The 27,320-nt window shown below is 39.1% G+C and overlaps 3 protein-coding genes and 1 long non-coding RNA gene across 5 annotated transcripts in view; 2 read left to right on the plus strand and 2 right to left on the minus strand.

The window, feature by feature from the left end:
* LOC146461977 (uncharacterized) overlaps positions 1-27,320 on the minus strand; it is an 81,793-nt gene that overhangs the window by 50,288 nt on the left and 4,185 nt on the right. The window lies entirely within an intron of this gene.
* LOC146461981 (cytochrome c oxidase subunit 7C, mitochondrial-like) lies at positions 312-3,131 on the minus strand. Its single transcript, XM_085086063.1, has 2 exons — positions 2,973-3,131; positions 312-675 (listed from the first exon to the last, which is right to left on the minus strand). Exons 1-2 carry the CDS (start codon positions 3,108-3,110, stop codon positions 550-552), a joined length of 264 nt encoding a protein of 87 aa, XP_084942189.1. The 5' UTR covers positions 3,111-3,131; the 3' UTR covers positions 312-549.
* LOC146461982 (uncharacterized) lies at positions 3,132-16,908 on the plus strand. The gene is made up of 11 exons (XM_085086061.1): positions 3,132-3,254; positions 5,689-5,722; positions 6,200-6,305; positions 7,150-7,235; positions 8,379-8,465; positions 9,651-9,799; positions 10,213-10,306; positions 11,837-11,930; positions 13,002-13,094; positions 16,155-16,233; positions 16,744-16,908. Exons 1-11 carry the CDS (start codon positions 3,252-3,254, stop codon positions 16,831-16,833), a joined length of 915 nt encoding a protein of 304 aa, XP_084942187.1. The 5' UTR covers positions 3,132-3,251; the 3' UTR covers positions 16,834-16,908.
* LOC146461983 (uncharacterized) overlaps positions 17,950-27,320 on the plus strand; it is a 41,912-nt gene continuing 32,541 nt past the window's right edge. For both annotated transcript variants that reach the window (XM_085086179.1, XM_085086180.1), the window contains exons 1-6: positions 17,950-18,217; positions 18,308-18,430; positions 21,746-21,790; positions 22,251-22,313; positions 23,441-23,461; positions 25,362-25,450. In XM_085086179.1, the coding sequence (XP_084942305.1) occupies positions 18,077-18,217; positions 18,308-18,430; positions 21,746-21,790; positions 22,251-22,313; positions 23,441-23,461; positions 25,362-25,450 (482 nt within the window). In that variant the 5' untranslated portion in view covers positions 17,950-18,076. The remainder of the gene's footprint in view (positions 18,218-18,307; positions 18,431-21,745; positions 21,791-22,250; positions 22,314-23,440; positions 23,462-25,361; positions 25,451-27,320) is intronic.

Genomic DNA, 27,320 nt, shown 5'->3' on the forward strand with positions numbered 1-27,320 from the left:
TCTCTTTCTTCTCCTAAGTTCTGTCATGCTCGTGTGATTTCTAGCAAGTAGAGAGCGGTGAAGCCGCGAGCTGCGAGAACCCCTCTTCCCAATTCCTCCTCATTCACTTGTCTAATTTGCATTATTTTACAAGTGCTTTGCATGCGTGATCTGAGGGAAAGAGTAGGACTGCTCACAGTCTAGCTGGAACAGTATCCCAGGTAGTTATGACAGCTTTGTCAGAGTCTGTCTAAATCATAATGGAAATCAGGTTTAGAATTGAAGGCTTGGCAAAAACTCGTCCCTTAGGAGAAAGGAATTTTGACAGAAGATACAAGACTCACAAACTGTTTATTTGGACCAATCCAGCAAACTTCAGCTGTAAAACCTCAAATTTTATACACACATACTCAGTTAATTAACAAACCAATGGTCAATGGCATTTTTCCAAGTTACAACAAAGTGTTCGTTACGACATTCATAATGACTAAAAAATTACAAGTTTGAAATAAAGAAATGAATTTTTGACATCCACTTGAATCACAGTGCTTCTTGTGGCTTATCTTCACACTACTTTCCACTCTGCTTGGCCATTTGGAATCTCACAGCAATAAAGGGCAATGTGAACATCCCTCCTAGATACAGGATCATGGTTGCCAGAAGTCTTGGCTTGTTCTTTGTCTGGAAAGGCATGTTCTACAAATAAAAGAGGAAAAAGATAGGTCCCAATTTGTATGGACACTATCAGGTTTTCAACCAAACATTTCAAGTCATTCATTGGGGATGCGACAGCTACTGAAGTAACTGAACCCTAATAAATATGAGCATCTCGTTATTACACCATTATTACACCCAACCCACGTATTTTTCCCAAAAGTGACTCAATGTGGACACCCCTAGAATACAACAAGGTCCATATTGGCAAGCTTTGAGTGTATAATTATTAATTTTGTTGGACTGAGAGCATAACCGACCTACATGACTTTTCAGATTGCTTTTTGTTGTTTTAGCCCAGATTCACCAGAGATTTTGCAGGTGGCCTTGAATTCCTTCAGGAAACATTGCTTCAGGTTCCTTCAGGAAATGTTTTATCCGCCACTTTGCACTTCGTTTGCAATGAAAACCTAATTGTATGATTATTTGCAAGATTTCCGTTTTTGTTACAAAATGAAGCGCAAAGCAGCGGATGAAACATCGGAGCAACGTTTTCTGAAGGAATTCAAGGCCACATGCAAAACTCAGTGAATCTGAGCTACAAACAACAAAAGGCAATCTGAAAAGTCATTCAGGCCGGTTATACCCTAGGGGGGATACTCAGGTATAAACGTGACAGAGGGAGGGGGGGGGGGGGGGTCCGACGTATTTTTTTGGGTCTAAAATTTTCAACTCCTGTATTTTTTGGGTTAAAGATTTAACCGCATATTTTTTTGGGTCTGAAAAATCTGTGCTTTTTTTGGGGGTTCGAATTTCTGCCAGGCTAATAGCGCTTATGCAATTCAAGCCAAAGTTCCCGCAAGATCCAAAAGGCAGAAAGGCAGTATGTATACTGTTCTTAAGATTGCATTTTTAGGGTATAAAAGTCATGTATTTTTTGGGGTCTAAAATTTCCAGTCTTGTTTTTTTTTTTGGGTGCACAATATAAGGTCCATGTATTTTTCTGGGTGCAAAATATTAGGCTCCGTCGGACCCCGACGCCACGTTTATACCCGAGTAGCCCCCCTGGGGGCTATACTGTCAGCCCTTCATTTCAAGGAACAATAATTATATTTTTTAATTCAAAACTTTGATGTCACAGAAAAGGAAAGGAGCTTATTTATGCAAAGGCTTGGGAATTTACCCTAAATACAAGAAATTTTGTCTGCAAAATATCAACATGCTATTTTAAAATGTGTGAACTTCAATAATATTATTAAATAGAAGAAAGATCCTCGCAGTTAGTATGCAACTTAAGCAGTTGCGAAAGAAAGCCTGAAAAAAATTCAGCCTGAATTTTTTTCATGCTTTCTTTTTGCAACTGCTTAAGTTGCGTAGGTAACTGCGAGGAGTTTTCTTCTCTTTGATCTTTCATCCACAGTTAGAAATATATGTTTCATATTATTGTTCCACTATTAACTAACTATTTTATGGGATGGTTCCAACAATGTATCTACCAGTACCAAAGAATTTTGTTCAGGTTATTTGGGGGGAAAACACAGTCTTTTCAAGCCTAAGACTACATGCCCTGAATAACCTGTTGACTTTTTAACAATGATGAAAATAAATCCCCTTACTGGATATCCAGGCTCTTTTAGCCAAAGAAAAGCTTGGGTCTGTTGTGTTTTGAGATTTCGAATTAATATTTTGTGACCTAAATTTGAAAACTTTTCAACTGAAGGAACTCATTTCAAGTTCAGTAAATAGCAGTTTTGGTCCTCCGGTCCAGACAGTGGGGAAGAATGTGGTTCAGGAGCTGAATTTTTTGGAGTGAAAATGATTTTGGATTTGAATTGATTAAGGGGCATGGGGCACTGCATGTGTTGTTGTTTTTGCCAAAAATGGATACTTGTGGATTCTTTTACAAACAGAGGAAGTATAAAGGGGGGGGGGGGGGGGCGGTAGGGAGAGTACATGGAGACGTGGGAGTAACGGTAGCTGGATAAAATGACACCACAAATCTAAACTTTTTATAGGGGGGGGGGGGGGAGCCCAAAACATTCCGGGTTGGGAGGGTGGATTTATCTTTAGTGGCAATGTCACTATACCACTAGTATGAAAAGCCAGAAACTGTGTTAGATTTTTAATACAGCAACGGTTTCACATGGACGGGATAATGGATTACTAAGGATGCCCGTAAATCAACAACATTTGTATCCATGCTTGCCTTACGCTGACCACATATAGTACAATATAAGTGCCAGCTTACGCGAAAACGTCTCTTCAAATAGGTGCATGATTATCCCAAAACTCATCGATAGCGCAGAAACAAGGGAACTACACAACAATTAACAACTCACGTTCCCTGGTCCCTCCGCAAACTGTGCACGTAAAGGCAGTACTCCAGTGGAGCGAACACGGGTAGCAGATCGGCCAAGAATATTGAGTGTTCTACCAGCAAACGCCATCTTGAAAACCAACCGGGAAGATTGCACCATGCACACAGAGTGTGCGCTATTGTGAGGGACGCTGACTTCAGAACGTGAGCCCTTGATTCAAAATGGCGGGCGTTTGAAGGTCTTTGAATCGATCTTTGATAGATTGACCGCTTCTTATGATTTTTCGTCTGATTTAAAATCATGGTAAGTTAAGAATTTATCATTTGTTTTATTGAGGGGTGTTCTGCCTATTTTTTGAGAAGATGCCCGAAATATTGCGTTGTTATCACCAATTTGTGCATGTACATTCCCGACAAATTTCACAAGGACGGTGAAGGACCTCTGTTACATGTGACTTGACTTGATTTCCTCGCGTTATCAGTCAGTGAAAATCAGTCAACGATTGTCAGTCAATATAATGAAAAAATAATTAATTGATCAATGTTGACTGATTCAACCAATCAATAAAAATCAATACCCTCTCACTGAAACTTCCAAAAGTATTGAATTGACTGTAAAAAGTAATTCACAGTTGCTTTGGGTTTGCTTTACTTTGCTCTACATGTTAGCAAAACTTGCGCTTCTTTCTTAGCCAATGAGAAGCAAAACCAAAACCAATTGGGACTTACTCGCACTCGTTTTCCCGGGCTTGGTGCCGGTAATACTTGTATTTGTATTGAGTTATGATTGGTTCATTACATTGTTTATGTTTGTTTTGATTGGCAAGAGTAATTACTTTGGTTTTGGTTTTAAGATACTCAACAAATTATTGAAAACCGCTCTATACAGTGTACATGTAGATAATCAGTAACTGATTGTTTTAGAGGAAAAACCAGAGCTTTCTGTCCTTTGGTAACATGGATGTGACACTCCGCTGTTATGTGTACATTGTGGTAATCTGGTTACGCATGCACTTGAATTGGATTGGGTCTGCAAAATCTGCGAGCCAGCGAGCCATGCGAGCCACTGTGCGAGCCATGCGAGTCATGCGAGTCACGATCATGTGAGTCATGCAAGTCATGCGAGCCACAGTATAAATGTTATTTACATTCGCATGACAACATTTTGGACTAATTTTTTACTCGGGCCGTAAGCCGGCACGAGTTAAATTTTCGGTCACGTTATCAAAATAATTCATTCTTTTTTTTGTTTTGGGGGGTTGCGATGGGCCGAGAGATAAGACTGCTGGCCATGGGTTAAGTTCTCTGTCTCGAGTTTTGTACTCGGGCGTACCAAACTCCCTCATTTTTTTCTTCTTTTTTGTTTTGTTTCCTTAGCTCCCCCTCCCTCGCATGGCTCGCTGACTCGCAAATTTTCATCACTCAATTAGATTCCTGCAACACACTTGTACCTAAAAAAAACTTGTGGAATATGTTTTTCTCATTCAAGAAGAGAGGAGAATGTGGGAATGCATTCAAAGTTACCAATAACTGAGGTCAGCCTGGGAACCTTCAATCCCTTGTTAGTCCTTTCTGGCTATTACACACAAAGATTGCCATGTAAATTTAGAAAGCCAAAGGAGTAATCAAAAATCGATACTCACGCAACTTTAAAGTGCTACTGCGACAAAAATCGAAAAAAAAATTTAACACGATATTTGGGCTTCAAGGTAATATAATTTTAGATCTTCAACTCCAAGAAAAAATATAATTCAGACCAACCTGACAAAAGTATACCCTTAAAATGCATCTGTCATTACTCAAACAGCAACTACTTGAGCCAACAAATTTTGTGCAGTGGCTTCCCTCCTGGACGTCATCTTATCATCTTGGTGGCATCGAAAAATGAGAAAAGGCAGTCAAAATGTGTTCAGCTTCCTCCCCTAATCAGGGCTGTCAACTCTCCTGGATAATCCGGGAGTCTCCAGATTTTGAGCCTTTTCTTCTGGTCTCGAGATTTCTGTCTGTAATCTCCCGGATAATAATTGACGAAGTTTGCCATTATTTTGTCGTAGAGTCGACTTTCTGACAAGAAAATCTGAAATGTTTAGCGTTATTTCTGGTAGCATTTAATGTACGTTCCCCCCCCCCCCCCCCCCCACTTAACCAGTGATGTGATGCCTCTGTAAGGCACTTTGTTATTGCTGGCCGGGAAAGTCATATTCTCCATATTTGAAGACGTGTAAGGTTGACAGCCCTGCCTACTTGTACCGAATATGGCTCTGATTTCAGTTCTAACATGAGTGGTAGTTTTTGAGACAAGGAGGTGATTCTTAGTGAAGTGAAGGGATAACATGACGTCACATTCTACTCAGGCCAACTCTCTGTGTGGTTCACAGACATTTTTGAATTGAGTAATGGCAGCAAACTGAATGTGGAAATTACGCTTGAAATAATTGACCTTCCCCGTTGGAATTAAAACTTAAAATTTGTTGTGCGTAGTACCTTCCTCCTGTACTTTCAAATGCTGAAGATAAAAGGAAAGGTAATTTTGATCACAGTAGCATTTTAAGAATTTGATTTTTATTGATTTACAATATCAATCAATATTAATTGGTATTGATTATTGATATTCATGCTTCCTCTGGGCACTTTGTAAAGTATTTATTATAAATTAAAAATAACCTGGCACAGAAGGTTGTTTTCACCTGAGATTTTTAACTTGTGCAAATGTTCTTGATTTCTTTCTTTCTTTGTAGTCACAATACAGTGTATGCTTCAAGCAAGAACAAGGTAAGATACCGTGTGACATCTAAAATGTGCCACTTTTAATGAAAATCAAATTTCCAATCAATTGTTGATTCAAACCTTGTGGATACATGTACAGTGAAACCCCGCTTTACGGATACCCAGTAGACAGCAAGAGCTTTAACTTCAAAGGGGTTTAGGCGAAAAATTACCGTAGTGTGAACCTAGTACCTTAGCAATAATTATTATGACAATGGTCTGTACGTATGCAGCAAAATTGATTCAGTTACTGATACATTTTGAGAGGGCTGTAACATATATGACATATTTCAACTTCTGGTGTTCTCATGAGTGCTTTACTGGTTAGTATAAACAGTAATAAAATAATGGAAACTCTTCAATCGCTAATACATGAATTTTATAACTGAATCAGTCTACAAAGATTTTCCAAACCTGCAGTTGCTGCCAATGAGGACATCAACATCTTCCAGGCCATTCTAACCAACTTGAACATTTTTTTAGCTCACGAGGACAGTATTTGGACTGTGGCTTGGGGAACAAGTGACAAAGATGGCATAGAAAATATTGTCACTGGTGCCGTTGATGACATGGTCAAATGCTGGAGATGGTTGGTGTTTTCTTATTATTATATTAATTAAATCACTCCATGCTTTGATATTTTAAGGTTTGTTGAATGCAGATATTCTTAGTGTGGCAGTTTGGCTAAGTGACGCTTGTCGTAATGAATGAAATTAACACCATTACGATCAGAAACAGTCTTGTCTGTGGGCAAATAGGTTTTCACAATCATGGTGGGTTTTCCTGGCCAGCAAGTGTCTCGTTCTCTCCTCGAGATCTCACCGCAACCCATCCTTCCACTGTTTGCTCTGATTGTCCCAACTCACACGGTCAAAAAAAAAAAAAAATTAAAAAACCCATGGAAACTCATACTATGCAGGCTAACTTTCCCATTACTCTAATCCATCATTTTTGCTGAAAACAATAATTCTATAAAGCTTTGCAATTTTTATAAATTTTCCCTCTTGAAGGAAGGGGCTTTCAGCTTCTTATTTTACCCTCTGATGGGTGAGTCCCCAGAACAGCCACCTACACTGTACTTCAAATTTTTACTCAAAGCTCTTAACAGGTGAAAACATAATTTTTTTTGATTTTCTGATAATCTGTGAGATCCCTATGGGTTCCTGAAAAGTTAGGTGGGATACAAGGTAACTGAGTTATTTTGGCTGGAAGTGGGATACAAAAACAGCAAACCACTGTCCTCTGGTAAAGATTTTGTGAGGTTACCTAATTTCATATAAGCCTCGTTCCATTTAGGTTTCCTCCCCATTTTTTTACCTTCCACTCGAAAACCTGTATTTTGTATCGTATTTTGTAACGTGTGTAGTATGGCGAAAATAAAAGATAAGAAATATATAAAAAATGCAAAATTAAGATATTCATTTAAATGACAGGAATGAAGACAAACTGGAACCTAGGTTTAACTTTGAAGGACATCAACTTGGGGTAGTATCAGTGGATATAAACTTAACAGGCACACGTATCCTTGACAGATAACTAAACTATTTTCCATGCACTTTGTACTGTAGATTTATAGCTCACCAAATTCAACCATGTTCTCATGTAATGTTCAGAGTACTAACTTGATAATGATCCTTGGTAAGGTAAGGTAAGGTAAAGTCGCACTGCAAGCCTAAGTGCGAGTGCATGAAGTAACGAGGAGTAATTTGCTACTCCCTCCTGGATGGAATGCTAGTCCATTGTAGGGTTACCCCCAGCAGTATGTTGTCGGCACCTATATATATATATAGTCTTGATTACCAGCCGCTGTTCGGGAAATGCGGAAATTGAGCCTACCATATGTACACCTGGGCAAAGAGAGACAATGTCAACCAAGGAAACAACACAGCAATGAAGCCACCTACTACCCAATCAAAAGATTGACATGCTACCCACTACCCCACAGTGCCTCTTTTAGCCTAGAGCAAACTGTTGTTCATATTTGGACATTTTCAGATAATCAGTAGCCAAGATTCAATTTTAGAACATCGGGATTTATATTTCTAGAAACTGACCCTTGAGGGTCCAGGCTGATCCCCCTTTTGAGACTATAGAGCTGATATTATTCACAGTTTAAGGGGGACCAAGATATTTGAACTTATCATGTAGAACATAAGAATTAATGATAATGTGGTGGTGTAAAATTTTTTGTTTCAATATATATACATTTAATTTTATATTTATTTCACATACACATGGAAATCTCACCTTCTTTATTTTTTTGTCTTGACACCGGCACTACACTTGTATTCGTGCAATGGGAAACCTTTGCAAATAATTATTATGATATATAAAATATTAAATAAACAAATATATGAAATTTTCTATAAGCTGCTTTGTCTATGGGATTCCCTGCTAACAGAGGCTCTTTTCCTGGTGTTTGTTGACTGGAGAAAAGAGTCTCTTTTCTCCCGTCAACGAACACCAGGAAAAGAGCCTCTGCCAGCAGGGAATCTATGGGGCTTCTTGTTCTTGCACAAAAAAAAAAAATGGGAAGGCAACTGTTATTCATAGAAATACAGTATTGGAATTAGATGCTAGTGCATAATGAAAAATCAGTATAATTTATGGGTCATATGAATAAGAAGGCTCTAGGTACATTAAATCCTTAACTGCATAATAGTTGCTGCATCAAGTTCACTAGACAGTCACATCAGAATATGGGATTTAGAAACAGGAAAGCAGCTGAAAGCCATCGACTGTGGGCCAGGTACAAAATGCTAAATAAATAAAACTGCTTATGCTTTTAGCCAAAAACAAAAAAACAGTGCTGTCCTTGTAGACTTTGAACCCAATTTTCCAACACACTGTAAAAATAAATTGAAGGGCTCTACGCATAACCGACCTATAGCGCATTTCAGATTGCATATTGTTGTTTTAGATTCACCAGAGCTTTTGCATGTGGCCTTGAATTCGTTTAGGAAACATTGCTCCATTATTTTATCCACTGCTTTCCGTTTCGTTTTGTGATAAAAACGGAAATCTTGCCCATAGTCATAGGCTCTTATTCGTTTATTGCACGCAAAGTGAAAACAGCAGAAAAAACATAGGAGCAACGTTTCCTGAAGGAATTTAAGGCCACATGCCTGACATGCAAAAACTCCAGTGAATCTGAACTAAACGACGACACACAATCTGAAATGCACTGTTTACTACTAGGTTGGCAACCTGCCCGAGCTGTTCAATTGCCATTGTATACATGTACATGTAATTGACTCCCTTGCTCGACAATCTAGAAAGGAACTGCTAACACTTTTGTGGCCATGTATTACCATGACAAAATTCCTGGCAATTTAGTCCTCAGGCAAAAGAGGTTAAAATGCATTGATCAACATTAAGCACACAAAGCGCAAAGCTGCAGTGCATACAGAAACTCTGCAATTGGTAAAAAATATGCTCTTATCTCAAGCCCTTTCGTAAAAGTTGTCTTTTTTTTTCGCTGTCAATGTGGCATGCAACTCCTTCAGGTTCCATAATTATCACTTTTAAAAAAAACTGAATGATGTACAGAAGTGTGCCAAATAAATATAACCTACAAACATCCCCAGTTTCCAAAGAAACAGAAACTATAATTTGTACAAACAACAGATTTAAAACAATTATTGTTTGGAGGTGAGAGGTTAAGAGGACTCAATCAATGAACTCTAGACTGCTAGCGGTCTCCCTTTAGACAGTCGAGAGGACGCGCGAAATAGCCGAGCGGAAAAAGCCGAAAACTCGACAGTCTCGTCTCGTTTTTTTCTCCTCGTTGCAGTCTCGCCGCGCTGTGCACTTTCGGCATTTTCGCTCGGCGCTTTCGCGCGGCTTCTCGACTATCCAGAAAGGGACCGCTAGCAGTCTAAATGGCAAACATTTTTGTAGTAGTATTAATTACACACAATTGACTGGTCTACAGTGGACACGTGGACAGTGGCATTTTCACCAGACTCGAGACTCATTGCTACTGGCAGCCATGCGGGAAAAATCAACCTAATAGGAGTGGAAAGTGGAAAGAAGGAGAGTGCCTTGGATACCAGAGGAAAATTCACTATGAGTACAGCTTATGTATGTCAGTATGTAAAATGATGTCAATTCCAGGGACACTTCTCGTTGTTCCTTGTACTTCTTAGTGGGGAAATTGAATTTGCGCCACGAGATTCTGATACCATCATTTTTGTATGGGAGTCCCCACCACCCCCTCCCCCACCCCCAACCCCCCCCCCCCCCCATGTGGGGAAGCACGCAGCAACTACTACGAGATTGAACAGAGTTAATGTTTCCTGATACGTTAACCTAAATGTTACTTGCGTAACAATAAAGGGAAGCAAACTTCAATATTTGCATTATGGTTGAATGGCAGCACTGATTGCTTGATGCGTTTGGAAAACCGACTAATGTTGTATGAAATTGTTGTTAAATGAGACGTTTCTAAGGAATTAAATAAACAACGTATAGTACTGAGGTGTACTTGATTTCAGAGCCCTGATGGCCATTACATTGCATGTGGAGCCATTGATGGAATAATCAACATTTTCGACCTGACAACAGGAAAATTACTCCACACTTTAGAAGGTGAGAAAATTTGTCGGTCGTAATAACTTGCCTCAAGTTGTGGTCATTGCGCATGAAAGCATACTCTACGGTATTCATATAGCTAGCAGGCATGAAATATTTTTTTTTTGTTAAAGTTACGATATTTTATACATGTTTCACACCCACTAGCGGGTTTTTTGTACTGGAGGTGGATGAAGTTTCATCCGAAAAATGTATACTATAAAAAATATAGTAGCTTTTGTAAAAATACTCTACAGTACTTGCCGTTTACTTTGTTTGTTATTCTTTAGTCTCCAAAGCAGTTCTTAGTTTTTGCGTTGGTCCATTTTTCCAACGCGTGGTCTTCGCACGAAACCTCTGGAGCGAGCGGGAAATGAAAAATGAGATACGCCCGTAGAGAACGAGACGCTTGCGTGTCAATCAACGCTTTAGGTGCCTCGTGTCTCGCGAGTTCGCGCTTTCGGTGCTTCGCGTCCAGCGTGTTAACGCTTTCGGCGCTTCGCGTCTCCTTCCGTGAATTTCGAGGGAAGAAGCGAGAGTTTTGCAGTCTAGGTACCTTTAGGGGCCAATTGCATTAGCTGCTACACCCTGGTTTGCAAGCTATCCAAGGTTTACTTGCTTTGCCAGGATTATTAAGGTTTCAGCCAAGGATTACACTGCGCGATTCATCCGTGGGATAGCAGGGATGGCGCAGTGGTGAGAGCACTCTCCTCCCACCAATGTGGCCCGGGTTCGATTCCCGGACTCGGCGTCATATGTGGGTTGAGTTTGTTGTTGGTTCTCGTCCCTGCTCCGAGAGGTTTTCTCTGGGTACTCCGGTTTTCCTCTCTCCACAAAAACCAACGTTTCCAAATTCCAATTCGACCTGGAAACAGTGGAGAGAAGAACCACTCCGTGGATTCCACTGAAATTCCCATTCAGTTGCCCCGGGGTAGCCTTGGAAGGGGTTGTTTGTTCAATTGTAACACGGAGAATTAAGATAAGTGTGAAACACTCGTATAATTTTTTGTACGTAAAGATTATATGTGTGAGTATATGTGTTCATGTAAAGATTATGATGACGATGGTGATTATGACTTCCACACAAAAATTAGACGTCGTATCATAATTTTTTCAGCGGAGTTAGTTTCTAAAGGAACTGTGGTGCAGCGTCGGTGGGAGAGTGGAAAGGAATGTTTGATTTTATCATGCAGCTGAGTTGCCAAGGTAATTTGGCCACAGTAAAGAGATTCCAGAGATGACGTTTCGAGCGTTAGCCCTTCGTCAGAGCGAATACGATGGGCTAACGCTCGAAATATCAGCTCTGGAATCTCTTTACTGTGGCCAAATTACCTTTAGCTGGCAACTATGTTGATTAAACCAAATAATGTATAATTTCTTTAATTTGCAATAAATTCAAAATGGACTGTGGATAAAAAGAGTCATGGCTGGCAAGACTAACCAGACGAAGCATACGCGTCTTTTAGCCGCTGAACAATTACTCACGGGAATTAACACAGAATTAACCACTTTTGTTTTTATAAATTTATAACTTTTCTTTTCCTGCAGGTCATGCCATGCCCATCAGGTCTCTAACCTTCTCGCCAGACTCTCAGCTGTTGATTACTGCTTCTGATGACAACCACATCAAGATGTATGACGTGTACCATTCGTTAGAGAACTTAGTTATACGGAAAACAAATCCTGATTAGGTAGCTTGTATTTTGCACAAGAGCATTCAATGTTCGGGAAACATTAGCTATCACTTCGTGGTCGGGATTTTTTCGAAGTTTAATTGCTAATGTAGTCCGGCCTTGCACCATTTAGATTTTGGGACTAAAGACGTGAGAAATAGCTGACTATAGACCCTATGCAAAAATTGCTGACATTTTAATATTCTTTTTCCTGCATTGAACTATGATTAGCCCTACTAGCCTCGTTCAAGGTAAAATAGTCTTGATTGTTGAAATCAAGAACGGGTTTAGTTAGGCTAATATGAATGCAAATAAAGAATATAAAAATGTCAGCCATTTTTGCATATGGTTTATGGACCTGTGTAAGTCGATTGTTTAGACCCGTTGATACATATCATGATAAGCATAGGTTTTCGGCCGTTAGCTTCATTCGAAAACAGGATTGTTCTAGTATAAGGTTAGACTTTTCGTCCACACGTACATGATAACAAGACGGAACGACAATGGAGATTTAAAAACATGTTGCTCAACGAGGAGAGTTTTTCTTTGCAAATGATGTTTACGTATGGATAGAAGCGAGCGACAAAACAAGGATTTGTTTTGTGATTTGCCTTCCCTCCATGCGTAACCATCAGAAGTGATCACTATCATTCAAAAATCTGTTCAAAGACGTATTACACTTGGAAACACCGGCGAAAACTGAGCTGCCAATGACTTGAAATCGAAGACTTTTTTCCCATTTTGGTAAAACTGTGTCGGTCCTAACGAAACATTTCAAGAGGACGGCGTAACAAATTCGGAAAAATTAACTCCAACATGAGTGTTGACAAAAAGTTTCTGAAAACGCGTTTATAACCATCTTTTTAACAATTGCGGTTTGACTATACACTGGACTGCAGGGTTTGGTCCATCACGCATTTGTCTATTGGAATGGTAGAAAATGATGTAAAAGAATTTCATGACCAGTCTGGCAGTGCCTAGATTTGAATGACTTGTTGTTGTCGTTGTCCGTTGCTTGGTCTTTCCTTCACTTTCAACAGACAACATGCCAACTTAGCAGGAACTCTCTCCGGCCATGGTTCGTGGGTTCTTGGTGTTTCGTTTTGTCCAGATAACACGCACTTTGTTTCAAGGTATGTTGTTGCCGTAGTTGTTGTTATAAACAAATTGACTGTGGTGCTGCGTCGGTGGGGAGTAGAAACGAACGTTTGGTTTATCGCATGAGTTGATAACTAAAGGTAAATTGGCCACCGTAAAGAGATTCGAGTGCTGACGGTTCGAGCGTTAGCGCTTCGTCAAAGCGAATCACGAATGGATCCGCTCTGACGAAGGGCTAACGCTCGAAACGTCAGCACTCGAATCTCTTTACGGTGGCCAATTTACCTTTAGTTATCAACTCTGTTGATAAAACAAGCAGTCGTTGTTGTTATAGTTTGTTTTGTAACGCAACGTAACGTGGCTTAATATAACGTAGCGTAACATAACATAACATGATAGTTTATTCAGGAAGAGAAAACACAACACAAGTTAAAAAAACACCTCCTGAAAGGAGATTCCCTTTGTGGACACAAGTTCCTCCAACTAAAAATGTTTATAAAACTTAAAATTTACAGATTAATTACATTACTGTTGTAGTTAATTTTCATGCGAATCTTCAGACTGCTCTTAATGATACATATCAACAACGCCGGAATACTTTTAACAATTCAGTACAAGTCGCACTTCTGATCATGACATAAAAGTTTGTAGTAATGATGGAACTTGGTTTACCATAATAATGTTTAGTGAACTCCAAGAAATCGTGAAAAGGAAGACGATCTATACTAGAAATTGTCTTATAACACTGAACTTAGAATAATAATTCTCTTCGAGTTTCTAGTGTTCGCCATTTCAACATACTACAGCGGTGTTCATGATATGTCAAACACGACAGAGTGTTTCATCCTATTTCCAAAACACCGAGAATTGGGTTAAAAAAAGCGAGGCAAAGTCAACGATTTTTTTTTTAACCCACTTCGACTGAGGTATCCGGAAATCGGATAAAAAAACTCTTTCGAGTGTTTGAAAGACCAACAACAGCTTCGCCTGCGAGCAAGTTCTTGCTACCTCTCCCCTCTCCCCAAGAGCTTGCTCGCAGGCTAACAACAGCTCATAAATTCAGAAAATAAAATTCCGTTTCGTAAAGCTTTCAGCAACTTAAATTTTCAGCTAAAATATCCTATTAACAGATCAAACTTATAAAGCCTGCCGCACACTTGAGGAAAGAGCTGAGCAAACTGCCTCGCGAGGCGATTAGCTCAGCTGTTTCATCATGTGTGCGGTTGAGTTTTGTGAGTTTTTGTGTCTACGGCTTCTAGAGAAGCGTAGACACTATGTCATCGGGTTGAGTGAAAGAGTGAAAGAGTGTAAGAGTGTAAATGCCACAGGAATCCCAATTGGAATCCTATCGAAAGCCGACACTAATCCTCGACTGACCGAGATATAAGCGATTGTATTTCCGGATCAGGACAATGGCGACAATACGGTAAATGATGTTTTCCGATGTTGATTTGCTTTTTACAAATAGTTTAAGTGATGATTTGAACCAGAATTCTGTAACTTCTGGAGTGTCTTCAAATTTTACATGCGTGTTTGCACGCACGCAAACAAAAAAACTGAAAGTTTTGGCCTCTAGTAGCAAATGCATCGTTTATTTCGATAAAATGTTTTGTTGGAAAAGCTTTTTGTTGATTTTTGTGTCTTTGTCAATTCATATATGCGTTTAAGAAGCGACAAATGCGTAATCAAGGACAATTCGCATAAGCGGGTTGAAATTTGATATGCCAAAGGTCTTCATCAACATGCTGTGAATTTTAGATATTTTTGCGTTCAAGTGTGTTTTTCGGCAAATGATTAATAGTAACGATATTTTTTTACGTCAGAAAACATTTGTTTAATCATTCCAGTTTAATATGCAGTTAATTTTGGAAGCCAATGATATTTATTTATCTACTGCGCATTTTAAACCGCTGCAGGAAAAAGTTAATTTATGCTAAAACTATGAAAACACGACAGGAGTCAAAGGATTAAAGAATGCTACTTGCCATTCATAAGTTCAGTATAGATTAATTAATAGTTTCTGTTGCATTTTATGCCTACGTTTCAGGTTAGAACTTTGCTTTCAGTACTTTATGTTTAGAACTTTGCTGCATTGCTTTCAGTACAAAGTTGTGGTTCACGTTGTAAGATTATATAATATATTGTTTATGTTAGAATAAAGTTACAGTTCTCTTCTTACAAAATGTTTGTGGTAAATGATCCCAGCTTAATCTCAATCTCACCAGTATTCTGTGCAACATTTTTACAACCATTTTTTTTTTATCTCTGTCCTATTTCCACTCCTCCCTCTTCGTTTTCATTTCAGTCTTATTTCCCTTTTCTTCAATTCTTTTATATCACATTTCTATACCATAACTGCAGTAGACACATGCAGTCTGAGACTGCCTATTTTTCGCCTTGCGAGGCCGTGAGGAAATTATCTATCATGTTTGCTATTTGACATTTTGCCTCGCGAGGCGAAATTCTCACGAAAACTCAACGGCACACTTGAGCCTCGCGAGGCAGTTTGCTCAGCTCTTTCCTCAAGTGTGCGGCAGGCTTTAGCTTATACAAATAATATGCTTATAAATGTTTCAGCTTCAGTTTCAGTTTTTTGTTTTGCCATAAATTGAACAAAATCAAAAAAACTAATTATTTAAACACTAATGGCGAGGAAGCCAAAAGGAAGTTACCGGGCTTATAAGGAATGGGCTCCCTTAGTTAAGTAATTAGAACAAAGTATTATCATAGTTACACATGGGGCCAAAATCAATGGCAGAGCTACAACAAATCTTAAAATATATTACAGTCATATTAATCAAAGTTAGGCTAAAAAAAGCGAAAATGAAAGTGAAAGCAGAGGGAAATAAATGATAAGAGGAATGCTTTCAGCTTACTACAAAAGGAAGCGGTACTTGTTGCATTTCGAATTTCAAGACTAAGAGAATTAAAAAAAGACACATACACAAGACGATCTGGGAACACAGAAGGCAACCTTTTTAGGTATTTTGTTTAATGTTCTCGTTAGGTACTCCTGAGTAGTGTATGAGCTAAAGATGACCAGAGATAAAGATAAAAACTTTTTGCTGACATTGTTGTTGTTTTAATTTTTTAAGCTCCAGCGACAAGACTGTGAGGGTGTGGGATGCGGGATCAAGACAGTGTGTACAGACATTTTACCAACACAACGATCAGGTATTTAAATTTAATTCTAAAATTTGTAAACTTGTATAGCTCATAATTCCATGACAAGATGATCAAATGTGCTTTACAGTTGGGAAAAATCTCCTGATTGAATTGGAATTTGAAAATGTTGGTTTTTGAGGAGAGGAGAAAACAGGAGTACCCAGAGAAAAACCTCTCGGAGCAAGGACGGGAACCAGCAACAAACTCAACCCAATTATGACGCAGAGTCCAGGAATCGGACCCCGGGCCACATTGGTGGGAGGCGAGTGATCTCACCTCTGCGCCATCCCTGCTCCCCAGCTCAATACTATACCTTATTATTAACTCGAAAACTTATGAAATTAGTAAGAGTTTACAACTCTGGTTGGATCAAATAAAGAGTAATCACCGCCATGTCATTGTCATTCTAATATCGGATCGGTGACAAACTATTAAGTGATAAGTGCGTAGCAAGACTGTGAGCATCGACCCAAATGTATTATCAGTATTTTCGCTGACATGTTCTTTTGTTTTCTGCAGGTTTGGGGAGTGAAGTACAATGCCACTGGCTCCAAGATTGTGTCCGTGTCGGATGACAAGTCGATCATTGTTTATAACTGCCCTCTGTGATTGCCTATGCTGTGTACTTATCTATATTTGATACGTCTTAAAGACGTCAGAAAATAAAAGTGTAGTCTTTTCTTAGTTAGAATCGTATTGTTTTATTTTCCAAGAAGGTGCTTTGTTCCAGCCAGCGGCCGCTCTCGACACAACCAAAAATCCATGAAATTTGATCCAAAATTGTCTCCATATGGTTTTGCGGAACTGACTAGCCTGCGCGCTTACGTCTATAATTTCCTTTGAGCGGAAAGAAGAGCTTGTTCTAGCCTGCGTGTTAGGGGCTAGAAAGGAGAAGCTAGAGAGAAGTGGAATCGCATCCTCGCTCGATTTCCCCCTCCGCGCCCTAACCCTTTCTTGCGCGCTAGCCACGCAGGCTAAACTTGTTCAAAACCTGGAAGAAGAACTTTCGTCGCGCCATTTCGCCCAGCCCCGACTGACTGCCCCTGGGTCTCCGAAACTCGTCAGAATATTACGTTCGAAATTTCGAGTGGTGGGTTTTGAAACAAGTGTACTCGATGAATTCTCAGCTTCTTAGCAAAAATGGCACCCTTACAGTTGCGGGTGCTTCTTAATTTTTTTTGGTTTTGGTCCTTTATTGCTCCTTATCTTTTGGATGTGTTTTGATTCAGTGACGGATTTAGGGGACGGTCGGGGTATCGACCATGCAGGGACTCGGGAGGGGAAGCATTTTCTTTGCCAAACGGTGAAGTGCTTCGAAATGTTTTATTTGGAAGCATTGTATCCAGCAATGTTGTTTTGAATTTCAAGCCTGGTGGTTTGAATAATATCGATAAAATGAATAGTAGTCATTTCGGACGAAAAGCGGCCGAGTGAATGATTTTGATCTTATCGATCACGTTTCCCAGACGCAAAATACGAAGAAACGTTTACCTTCTTCCCAGGTTGCAGGACTTTTGTCTTCGTAACCTTCTATACTTTTCGTTGTCTTTTGTTGCTGCTGTTGTTGTTGTTTTTTGTTTGTTGTTAATGTTTTAAGATGAAAACTCACAAAAAGGCCAAAACAAACCACTTCCCGCCATTATCGTAAAATAAAGGATTGTGGGTAACAATAACGCACCCCTCCCTAGAGAGGAGACACGTTGCCTATTTGGGAGTTCATACAAACAAGTTTATATAGCAACCCCTGGATGATCTGCATATTTTAGTTGTATATTTTTAACGCCGCCGTTGACCTTGGAACTCGGCGAAAATATTGCTTAAATCATGGGATAGTTATCACAAGAATATAAAAATGTTGGAAGTAGATGAATTTTCAGAGCGGGGCGATGCCCCAGCGCTCGCGATCCTAAAAGACAACGCGAGAAAGAAAGCTGTGCGGCAAGTTGTCGAAACCCAGGAAGAATTGACTCGTATACACGAACGCGTAACAAGGGTAAGAAATGCTGTTGGACCAGCCTTATTTCCCCGTTTTTACTTTGTTGTTTTCTTTGTTTTTTATCGCATTCTTTGATCTTCTTCTTAGACTATAGACGCGTACGAACTCACCGAAAAGTTGTCGGGCCATCAACTTGACGAGAAGGAGGTCGAGCGAATCGCCGAGGATTTCATCAGGGAGCAGGCGACTTTGGAGTTTGTGGACGATATGGTGAGAAAGATCGTTCTTTTTTCATTAACCAAAACGCTTGTATAAGCATGGTTAGTTCTTTAATCTTTGATTACGGACATAGCCCTGGTCGTAAGCTCACATTGAATACAGACCCGTCATTTTGACATTATGCGAAGCGGCCTCTTGGGAACCGATAGGCGTCCATAATTTGTAAAATTTTCTTTTGTTTAGAAGTTGTTTTCGTGACTTGGTTTCCTGTTCATAATCTGAGCCGTAGATCGAGCATTTGTCGTTTTGCATTTTATTTCGTGGAACCAGTTCACCTGAAGACTTTTAAAAGCACTTTTTTGGGGGTCCCCGTGTAAAACACAGGCTTAGTCGGTATGCTCATTTTGGGCATGATGACACTGGAGTTACGCATCATAAATTTTGCCACGTTGTGAATGTTTTATAATCTTTATGTTCATATCCATTGGTTTCTTCGTTTCTAATGATGGCTCTATAAATCTTTAAACTTACATTTTCTGGTGAGGTTTTATTTTGTTATAAAGCATGCATGTTCATTGATGTCATGTTAATCATTTTAAAGCTTATTCGTGTCGTGCACTTGTTGATCGGGGTTCGTGCCGGTCATGGAAATCCTAAAAAGTCATGGAATGTCAATGTTGTAAAAGCCAGGTCGAAGGCGAAGTCGTGGAAAGTCATGTGAAATTAGATGTTAGAACGAATATTATCAAATTGTGTTTTAAGTGGCCTCACAATCTGTCTACTCGTGAGGCTACCTTCACCAAAAGGTGACAGATTTAGTTTATGGTGAGTGGTATAATTTTTGGGTTTCCATGGTCATGGAAAGACATGGAATTTTATGTTAATTTATGACAGGAAATAATTTAGGCTTAGCTTTCACCAGACAATTGGGAATTTTTACTGTTTCCTGACTGTCCCAGGTTTTGCTGAGAAATCAATTGGGAAAATCTCCAGACATCATGTGCGACAGATGCTATTTTTATTTGTCATGGGGAAGTGGGGAACTGGAGCGAAGCAATTTAGAGGATTGGTATAAGGCTAAAACTGTCGCCGACTCCTCCAAAAGTACAAATTTGAATTTCAGAAATACTCCCAATTTTCCCGATTTGTCTGCTACCATCCCATACGATCAGGGATGTCTATGATTTCCTGATGTATGAAAACTAGGCTTTGTAACAATGAATTTGAGCATGCTGCATGTAAGGTTCTTAATTGGCTTCAAAATTTTGTAGGGCCAAATGCAATGAAAATTGTGCAGAAAATCATCTGTATGCCTGTACGTGTTTCTATACAGTGCTGTAATGTGTCTGTACAAAGCCTAGACTTCATTCCTTCATTCCTTCATTCATATTCATACAATATTGGGAAAAAAGATAAAAGAGAGGGTACAGCAGGAGTGTCCAGATCAGCTTTTCACTGAAAATAAAACAGTATGCACACTTTTAGTAATTAAAAGCTCAGTTCTCACTTCACAGCTCAATTCTGTCACACAAATCTCATTTCTGGATCTTTTTCTTTACCACTCAGTATCATACCCAGGGAGAAGTGAGGGGTTTTGCTCAAAGGTGGCCCACGACCCGCGGCCAGCGGCCAGCAGCCCACCTCAAAGCCTGGCGGCCCCTGGCCCACTTCCCAGTTATATAGCCCCACGGCCTGCAGCCCACCTCAAATGCCACGGCCTGGATTTTTTTCCGCTCACTTCAAGATGACGGATACTTACCATGACAGACTTGTAACTGACAAATTAACGATCCGGTTAGCCTAAATACACTGTAGCTCTCTGGTTAGCCTAGTTTAGCTTACGTTAGCTAAACTAGGCTAACCAGAGAGCTATTTATGCTAATCAGACTGGTGCTATTTAGGCTAACCAGAGCGTTATTTTGTTAGGTAAAAGTCTGTCATGGTAAGTATCCACCATCTTGAAGTGGGCACAAAAAAGACCAAGCCATGGCATTTGAGGTGGGTCATTGGCCCATGAAATAGGAAGTGGGCAGCAGGCCACCAGGCCATGGGCTTTGAGGTGGGCCACAGGGTGCGGGCCACCTTTTAGAAGTGAGGACCCTAGAGATTGGAGACAATAGGTTCAAAATGCTGAAGTTGTACTTGTACACAATTTTGTACGTGTAGTCCAATTTGAGGGTCACTGTTGATTTGTGTTTGAGAAGATACACTGTATTCTGCCAGCATGAGACAGCTATATTAATTCCGAGGGATGTAATTAATGGGCTGAAGACAATGAAGAATGAAGAATGGATTACAGTTTTTTCAATTTCTGCAAATTACGATCTTTTGTGCTTTTATTCAAGCTGTTTTAACACGCAAATATCTTAAAATTGCAGCCACATAAGCAGCTCAATGTATGTTGAGAATGTTTTGCTATGATGAAAATGCAAGAATAACAAAACATTTTGGCCCTTAAACATTGATTCTTATTGTTTACTTGTAATGCTCTTACAGATTTTCTTGTTAGTTGACCCACAAAGTTGTCTTAATAAAGGTGGAGTAGTACAAATTGTGATTTCAAGTTTCATTGTAAAGTGTCTGACCAGATTTTAAGATAATTGGTGTTATCTAAAATGAACCGCTTTGGGTTACCATTGCCATGGTAACAGCTGTCACTTGGAAACCAATGAAGCCAAGAAAAATAAATTAAATTGAATTATACCTTTTGTGCAAAATTCTGATTTGAAAAGATCCACCCCAAAGGCCAGAAAATTAAAACTGTTGTGATCCTCCTTGAACCCACATTAAATTTATCAATCACTGGATAAAAGATTCATTTTAGATCGTAATAAAAATGTGCAGTTCCAGAAAATATCCATACTCCCCCATGAAAGGTTTTTTGTTTTGCACCCCTCGTCCCCCCAGGAAATTCCAGTTTAGCTTCATACTTTGCTTCTAAAATTTTGACTTTTAAGACCCCCCTCCCACTCGGAATTTCCGATGATCTTCCATGGGGTGGGTATGGATTTTTTCTGGAACTGCACAATTTATTATTGTAAATTTGTTAGTACCAAGTACATTGCTGAATCCCTTCGACACATCCTAGCTTAAACGTGGGAAAATTATTAAAACACTACCAGAGATGATGGTGAGGTAAAACTGGCATTTGACAATTTATTATTTGTTTATTATTTGTTAATTATTTCTCTATTATCTGTGAATTACCATGATGTTGGACAAGCTACGGAATGATGTATGACTGTTGCCCTGGTTATTATTTTGTAAAATAATAAACAGAAACTTTTCACCTTACTCCTCACAAATTGAAAAGATCTTCAATCTGAAAATGTTCATTAATCATTAGCTTCGTCGCATCTTTTCTAGACTCAGCTGTTTATAATCTTGTCAGATCCAGTGGCCAAAAGAAAGGTAGGAATCTCTTCAGGTGCTCATCTGCATCATAGTTTTGAAATATCTGTCATTGCTAACAATGTAAGTGCATGGTAACAAATGCAGGAGTCACTTCAATTTTGATTATCACCCATTTCATTATTTCCTTAAAGCCAATAACAAAGAAGTGTTGGTTATACGTGCATTGTAGAAATAATAGTTAATTATGAATAAAGTGATGTGGGTACAAATCTGTGAAAATGGCATGTTTCGGATACTTTAGAATGTAGTTAGCAAATAAATCCATTGTGTTCTTCTTTGAAATTAAGGCCACACTGGCATAATGTTAAATGCCATGTTATCTTGGTTTAATTATTACCATCAGATTTGTGGAAGTGACATTATTTTGCCGTACTACGTACTGAAGGCTGCAATGATATAACTCATTCTAGATAGCCAAAGGTAATAAGTGCAAGTGCTGTATTGTCTTGTCTTTTAGTATCAACAGCAAGTTGCAGTATTTATTGTTGGATTTGAAAATCTCTGTGGACGTAGGGCAAAGGTAAGTGATTTAATTGTATATTGTATTAAAAAAAAGTTGTGAAATCAGAGCTCACTAATCAAGGGGGATACAATTCACAAATGAAGGGGTGCGCAGAATAAGGCCTTAAGTGACTTTTGATGTAAGGTCAGATTCTCCTTTTATTTCACATTAGCAAAACGAGAAAATTTGGAAGGAGATTCTAGCAGTTTATCAGAAGTCACTTAGGGCTTTTTTCAGGCACCCCTTCAAATGCAGGTAGCTGGATTTCCTCCAGGGTGCTCAGTTCACCATTGCCGGGACAGTGCTATTTCAACATGTCAAGGCAACAAACTGTGATGATCTTAAATCCAGTTGTAAGTGTTAGTAGTTATAATACATTACAGGGAAAATTGTACATCAAACAGTTTTGTGTCCCTACCAACTTTTCCTGAGTCAAAAGCATGAGATTTTCATCTTCATATTGCCCTAATTTGAGTCGCAGTTTCCAAACATTGCCAAAAATGTCCAGTTAAATGTTGCAATGTTTTCGAAAGTAACATGTTAAAATGTCCAAAGTTTTCTGAAGATTGGGAAGGTTACTCTCTGAACCCCCCCCCCCCCCCCACCCTCCCCCGCCACCAAAAAAAAGAAGAAAACTCCAACTGCAGCTCATATTGGCAGGTACATTATATTTAGCATCACTCTTTTGGGTGTGGACTATTTTTTTTGTAGACAGTGATTTAATTTACCCATCATTCAGTAAAGGAGCGACGATAATAAACAGCATTAATTTTTTTACTTGGGTAACAATAATTTATTTTCCGAGTATGCCTGTGTCACTTTCTGAATAATACATCATCGTCATTTATTTACCAGGTTTAAAATATTCCATCACATTCATTCCATTGTGCGTATGCCACACATGACGTTCCATCAGTAGCAGTATGCAGGACATTTGTCCCATGAACCTAATTTAATGACCTACTGTAATAGCTCCCACGAGTCTCCTGTAGCTCAGTGGTAGAGCATCTGAACTAGTAATCGGAAGGTCTTATGTTCAACTCCTGATAGGAGCAGTCAGATTTTTTTCTGAACTGCCTGTGTCACTTACTGAATAATAAATACATCATTCTCATTAATTTATGTTATGTTTTATTCTGTTTCAGCTTTTAGCCCAGTTACAAGAGGTAAGAAAACCAGACTTCTCACCATATATAATCTATAATACCTGTTGACTTGTAAACGTCACTACATAGTTGATGTAAGTGATATCAACTATTTGTTGTAAGGCTATAGTTCAAAGTTCATGTAACCCCAAACTCAATTACAACCTTGTCCGGTTATCTATTTCAAAAAAGGGAAATTCTTTTTTCTTATATCCCCTCTCCACCCCCTCCACCCCCCTAAGGAAATAAGTTTTTGCTGAGGAGGTACATAGGATTTTCTTTTCAGTTCGGGAGCTGCCGAAATTTGGAAGCTTCAGGGTAATGTTTCAAAGATTGGATTCCTGCCATCTTTTTCTTTTGGTGGGGGGGGGGGGGGGAGGTGGGGGGTGAAGAAAATGATTGAATACATGCTCCAAATTGGCTTTACATTGTATTTTATGCAAAACATTTAAGGTGGCCGAACACAGTTTGCGCGCGCTTTACAGATTCTGTTAGTGATGCTATTAAGCGCGCGCTAGAGTTGTGGTACGTAAATACGGCGGTCGATAAAGTAATCCCTCAATTTCACATGAAATGGATAATAAAGGTAAGTTTTGATCCTAAATAACTAAGTTTCTTGTTTCTGGACTCTTTTTCTTTTCTTTCCTAGCAAAAAAGTCATTCACCGAGACCTTTTGCATGCTTTTCAACTTTGCCATGAAACCCAATTAAAGCCAAGCATGCGCATTTGACCAAAAAATTGCGACTGGTTGTTTTCGTGGAAATGAACTGTTTTCTAAGGAACCGCTCATTAGAATTTTGTAAAATTTGGCATGAAAATAGTTCCCTAAAAGCGTAACTCGCCTACAAAGAAAAACCTTAATCTAACAGCTCTAGGGTATCTTCACAAAACATTAAAATGCAAAATCAATATTTACAGGAGATCTGTCTGTTAAAATTACATGAAAATAGTGCAACTGTGTCAGTGTTTTGTGAGTTTATCTGGATACAAAAAATGGAAAAAATCTAATGAGTACATTTTCTAAAAATAAAGGAAACCTACAATATATGGACGTTTAATAGTTCGCTGCGTTGCCATGGAAACGGTACTTAGCTCGACAAGACGTACAAGAATCCATTCTTTCTTAGTTAGTCTTACACCATACCAATTTTGGGCGCCCAGAAGTACATAGTTTCCAAATAACGTCTTCTAACACCTGTACACTAAAAAACTGTATTTGGCCACCTTAAGTAGCAATAATTAAGTAATTCATGTTTTCTCTAACTAATGCATTGAACATATAAACTAGAGAGAAATTCCTTGTATTGATTAGAAAAAAGTAAAATAAAGTAGTTGTAATAGAGTATTTAAGTTAAAATTGTTTACATTGTTGTGAAAAAGTACTGATCACTAATTTATTATTGACTTTTAAGAATACTACTTTTTTGTGTCTGTTTTTTTGGGAGCGTAAAAAACAAATGTTCTTTAATTTATAGTAGCAGAGTCAGCCCTCGCAAAATTTTACTAGTCGATTTTTAGTTGTTTTTTTTTTTTTAAGCAGTTCTGTATGACTCGCAAAGCTACCTCAGAGTTTCTGCTCTTTCGTGGAAAAGTAAAGTGACGCTGGAATATTTTAATTGATAGTTTTAAGAGGTCTCAGTCAGATTGCATTTTGAAAAGTGCAAACATTACAGGCTTGCAAATAAATATGTTACATGACCAAAGTCTGCAAAGTCTCATATCTATTTTATGTTTGTTTAATTTGATTGTAAGTTCTTCATTGATAATTTGTAAAACCACACATATGTTGTGTCTAATTTTTTAATAAAGAAATAAATAAAGAAAGAATGTTTTCCCCCTGTTTTCTCTGTGTTTTGTGTTTTGGTTTTTACTACATATTCTAATCTACTAATTTGCAATGTTTTTCATTGGTCCATTCAGTTTTTTCTACAAAATGGGCGATCAGGTGAAGAGCAGTTTGACATAGAACCACCTGAGTTCGATCTTGAAGATGTTGGTGCAAAAGTCCGGTAAGACCATACGGTATTTTAATGTTCATGATGAGGGATGCGTTATGGTTAAATAATATTTTACTACTCTTTTGACAAGAAAACTTGAGATCACATGTAGTGCATGACATTAGTCATTCCAGGAAACTCTTTCAAAAGAAGTAAACACCATAGGCTGAAAGTGGAAGACAATTATAATAAATTGTAGACCCACTTGGTTAAAGAGTCTATCACTTTATGTCTCATGTGTTTTTATTATGGTTTTGCTTACATATACATTACTACATACAACATTGCAGAGCTCCCTACCATAATTTGTAGAACTAATAATTAAAGGGATGAGAGCATAACCGACCTTTGTGGAATTGTAGGCTGTTTTTTGATTTTGCTTGGATTTGTCCAAATTATTTGCATGTGAACTGTTATCTGTTATCTGTTGTCTTACAAAGTTTTAAGTGGCCAGCAATAGTGATCTGCACATTTTTTATATACAATTTCATGATAGATTAAGTAAATTACCGTATTTATTTGTCTACAAGCCGAGCAATTTTTTTCACAAAACTTTACCAAAATCTCGAAAATTTGAACTAGAGAAGGGTCCTCGGCTTATAGCCGAGTGTTTTTCCAAACAAAATTTTTCTGAAACAGCAAATTCATGGGAAACATAGATTTATTTGTCTATAAGCCGAGATAGTACTGCATACAGAAATATATGAAAAAACAAATTGAAGTTGGTCATTGACTTTTATATATGTGGTGGCTCCTAAAGGAGCCGTTTGTTAAAGAGCTTTCAACTGACCAACAGTTTACTCGCCATCGCTCTCGCCTTCACTTTCCGTGTCGAACTCGTTGTCTTCTTCATCGTCGTCGATTTCCTGCACCTCTTCAGTGTACACGACGTCATCCTCAGTTCCATCCAAAGAGTTGGAGATTCCACAGGTCTTGAAGGACTTAGTAACCATCTCCGCTGGAATCTCTCGCCATGCTTCGTGCACCCATCGAAGTACAAGATTTCTTGATGGTGCCTTCTTCTTTCCAGCCAGAGTATACTCGAACAGGCCGTTGATCATCCAAGCCAAGTACTTTCTTCGGACATTGTCCTTGAACGGCTTGTTCAAACACTTGTCTAACGGCTGTAAAACAGGGGTCAGGCCTCCAGGGATAAATGCTACATCAATTTTCCGCCGGTTGAGGTCTTCTTTCACTTCATCGGTCAAGTGAGCTCGGAATGAGTCCCACACTAACAGCGACTGTTCATTACGAGAGGTCCGCGGCAAACACTGGCGAATCCACTCCTTCACACCTGACTCATCCATCCACCCTTTCTTGTGGAAAGAAACACGGAGGGAATCTGGAACGACGAGATCTCTTGGAAACCGGACGCCTTTGAAGATGACCTTGGGTGGAAGTTTTGTTCCATCCGCAGCGACAGCAAGTGTGACAGTGAAGCTCCGCTTTTCTGCTCCGCAGGTTTTTATGGGAACCGTTCGGCTGCCGGTGAACTCCAGCGAACGCGTTGATGGAAGTTCGAAGCGCATCGGTGTCTCATCCATGTTGTAGATTCTGGATAAAGGATACCCAGCTCGTTGCCTGGCTGCTATGATGAAGCGGTGAAACTGCACAATTTTCTCCTCCATGTCTTCTAGCAGTCGCTGGGCTAGGGTTGTCTTCGCACGCAAGCTCACCGAGTGTCGTCGTTTCCAGTTCTGATACCAGCCAAGGGAAGCTTTGAATGCGGGATCAGTTGAAAATTCTTTTGCCTTCAGGCGTAGCATCAATCCACTCACAGCAAAACCTATGAAAATAAATGAAAAACCATGTAAATGAATAAAATTCAAGCGACTCGAGAGTTTGTTTACTTTGAGCTGACAAGCATTGTTAATTTGTTATG

This window comes from Pavona decussata, unplaced genomic scaffold (assembly GCF_977016875.1).
Source record: "Pavona decussata unplaced genomic scaffold, jaPavDecu1.1 SCAFFOLD_192, whole genome shotgun sequence".
Taxonomy (NCBI): Eukaryota; Metazoa; Cnidaria; class Anthozoa; order Scleractinia; family Agariciidae; genus Pavona; species Pavona decussata.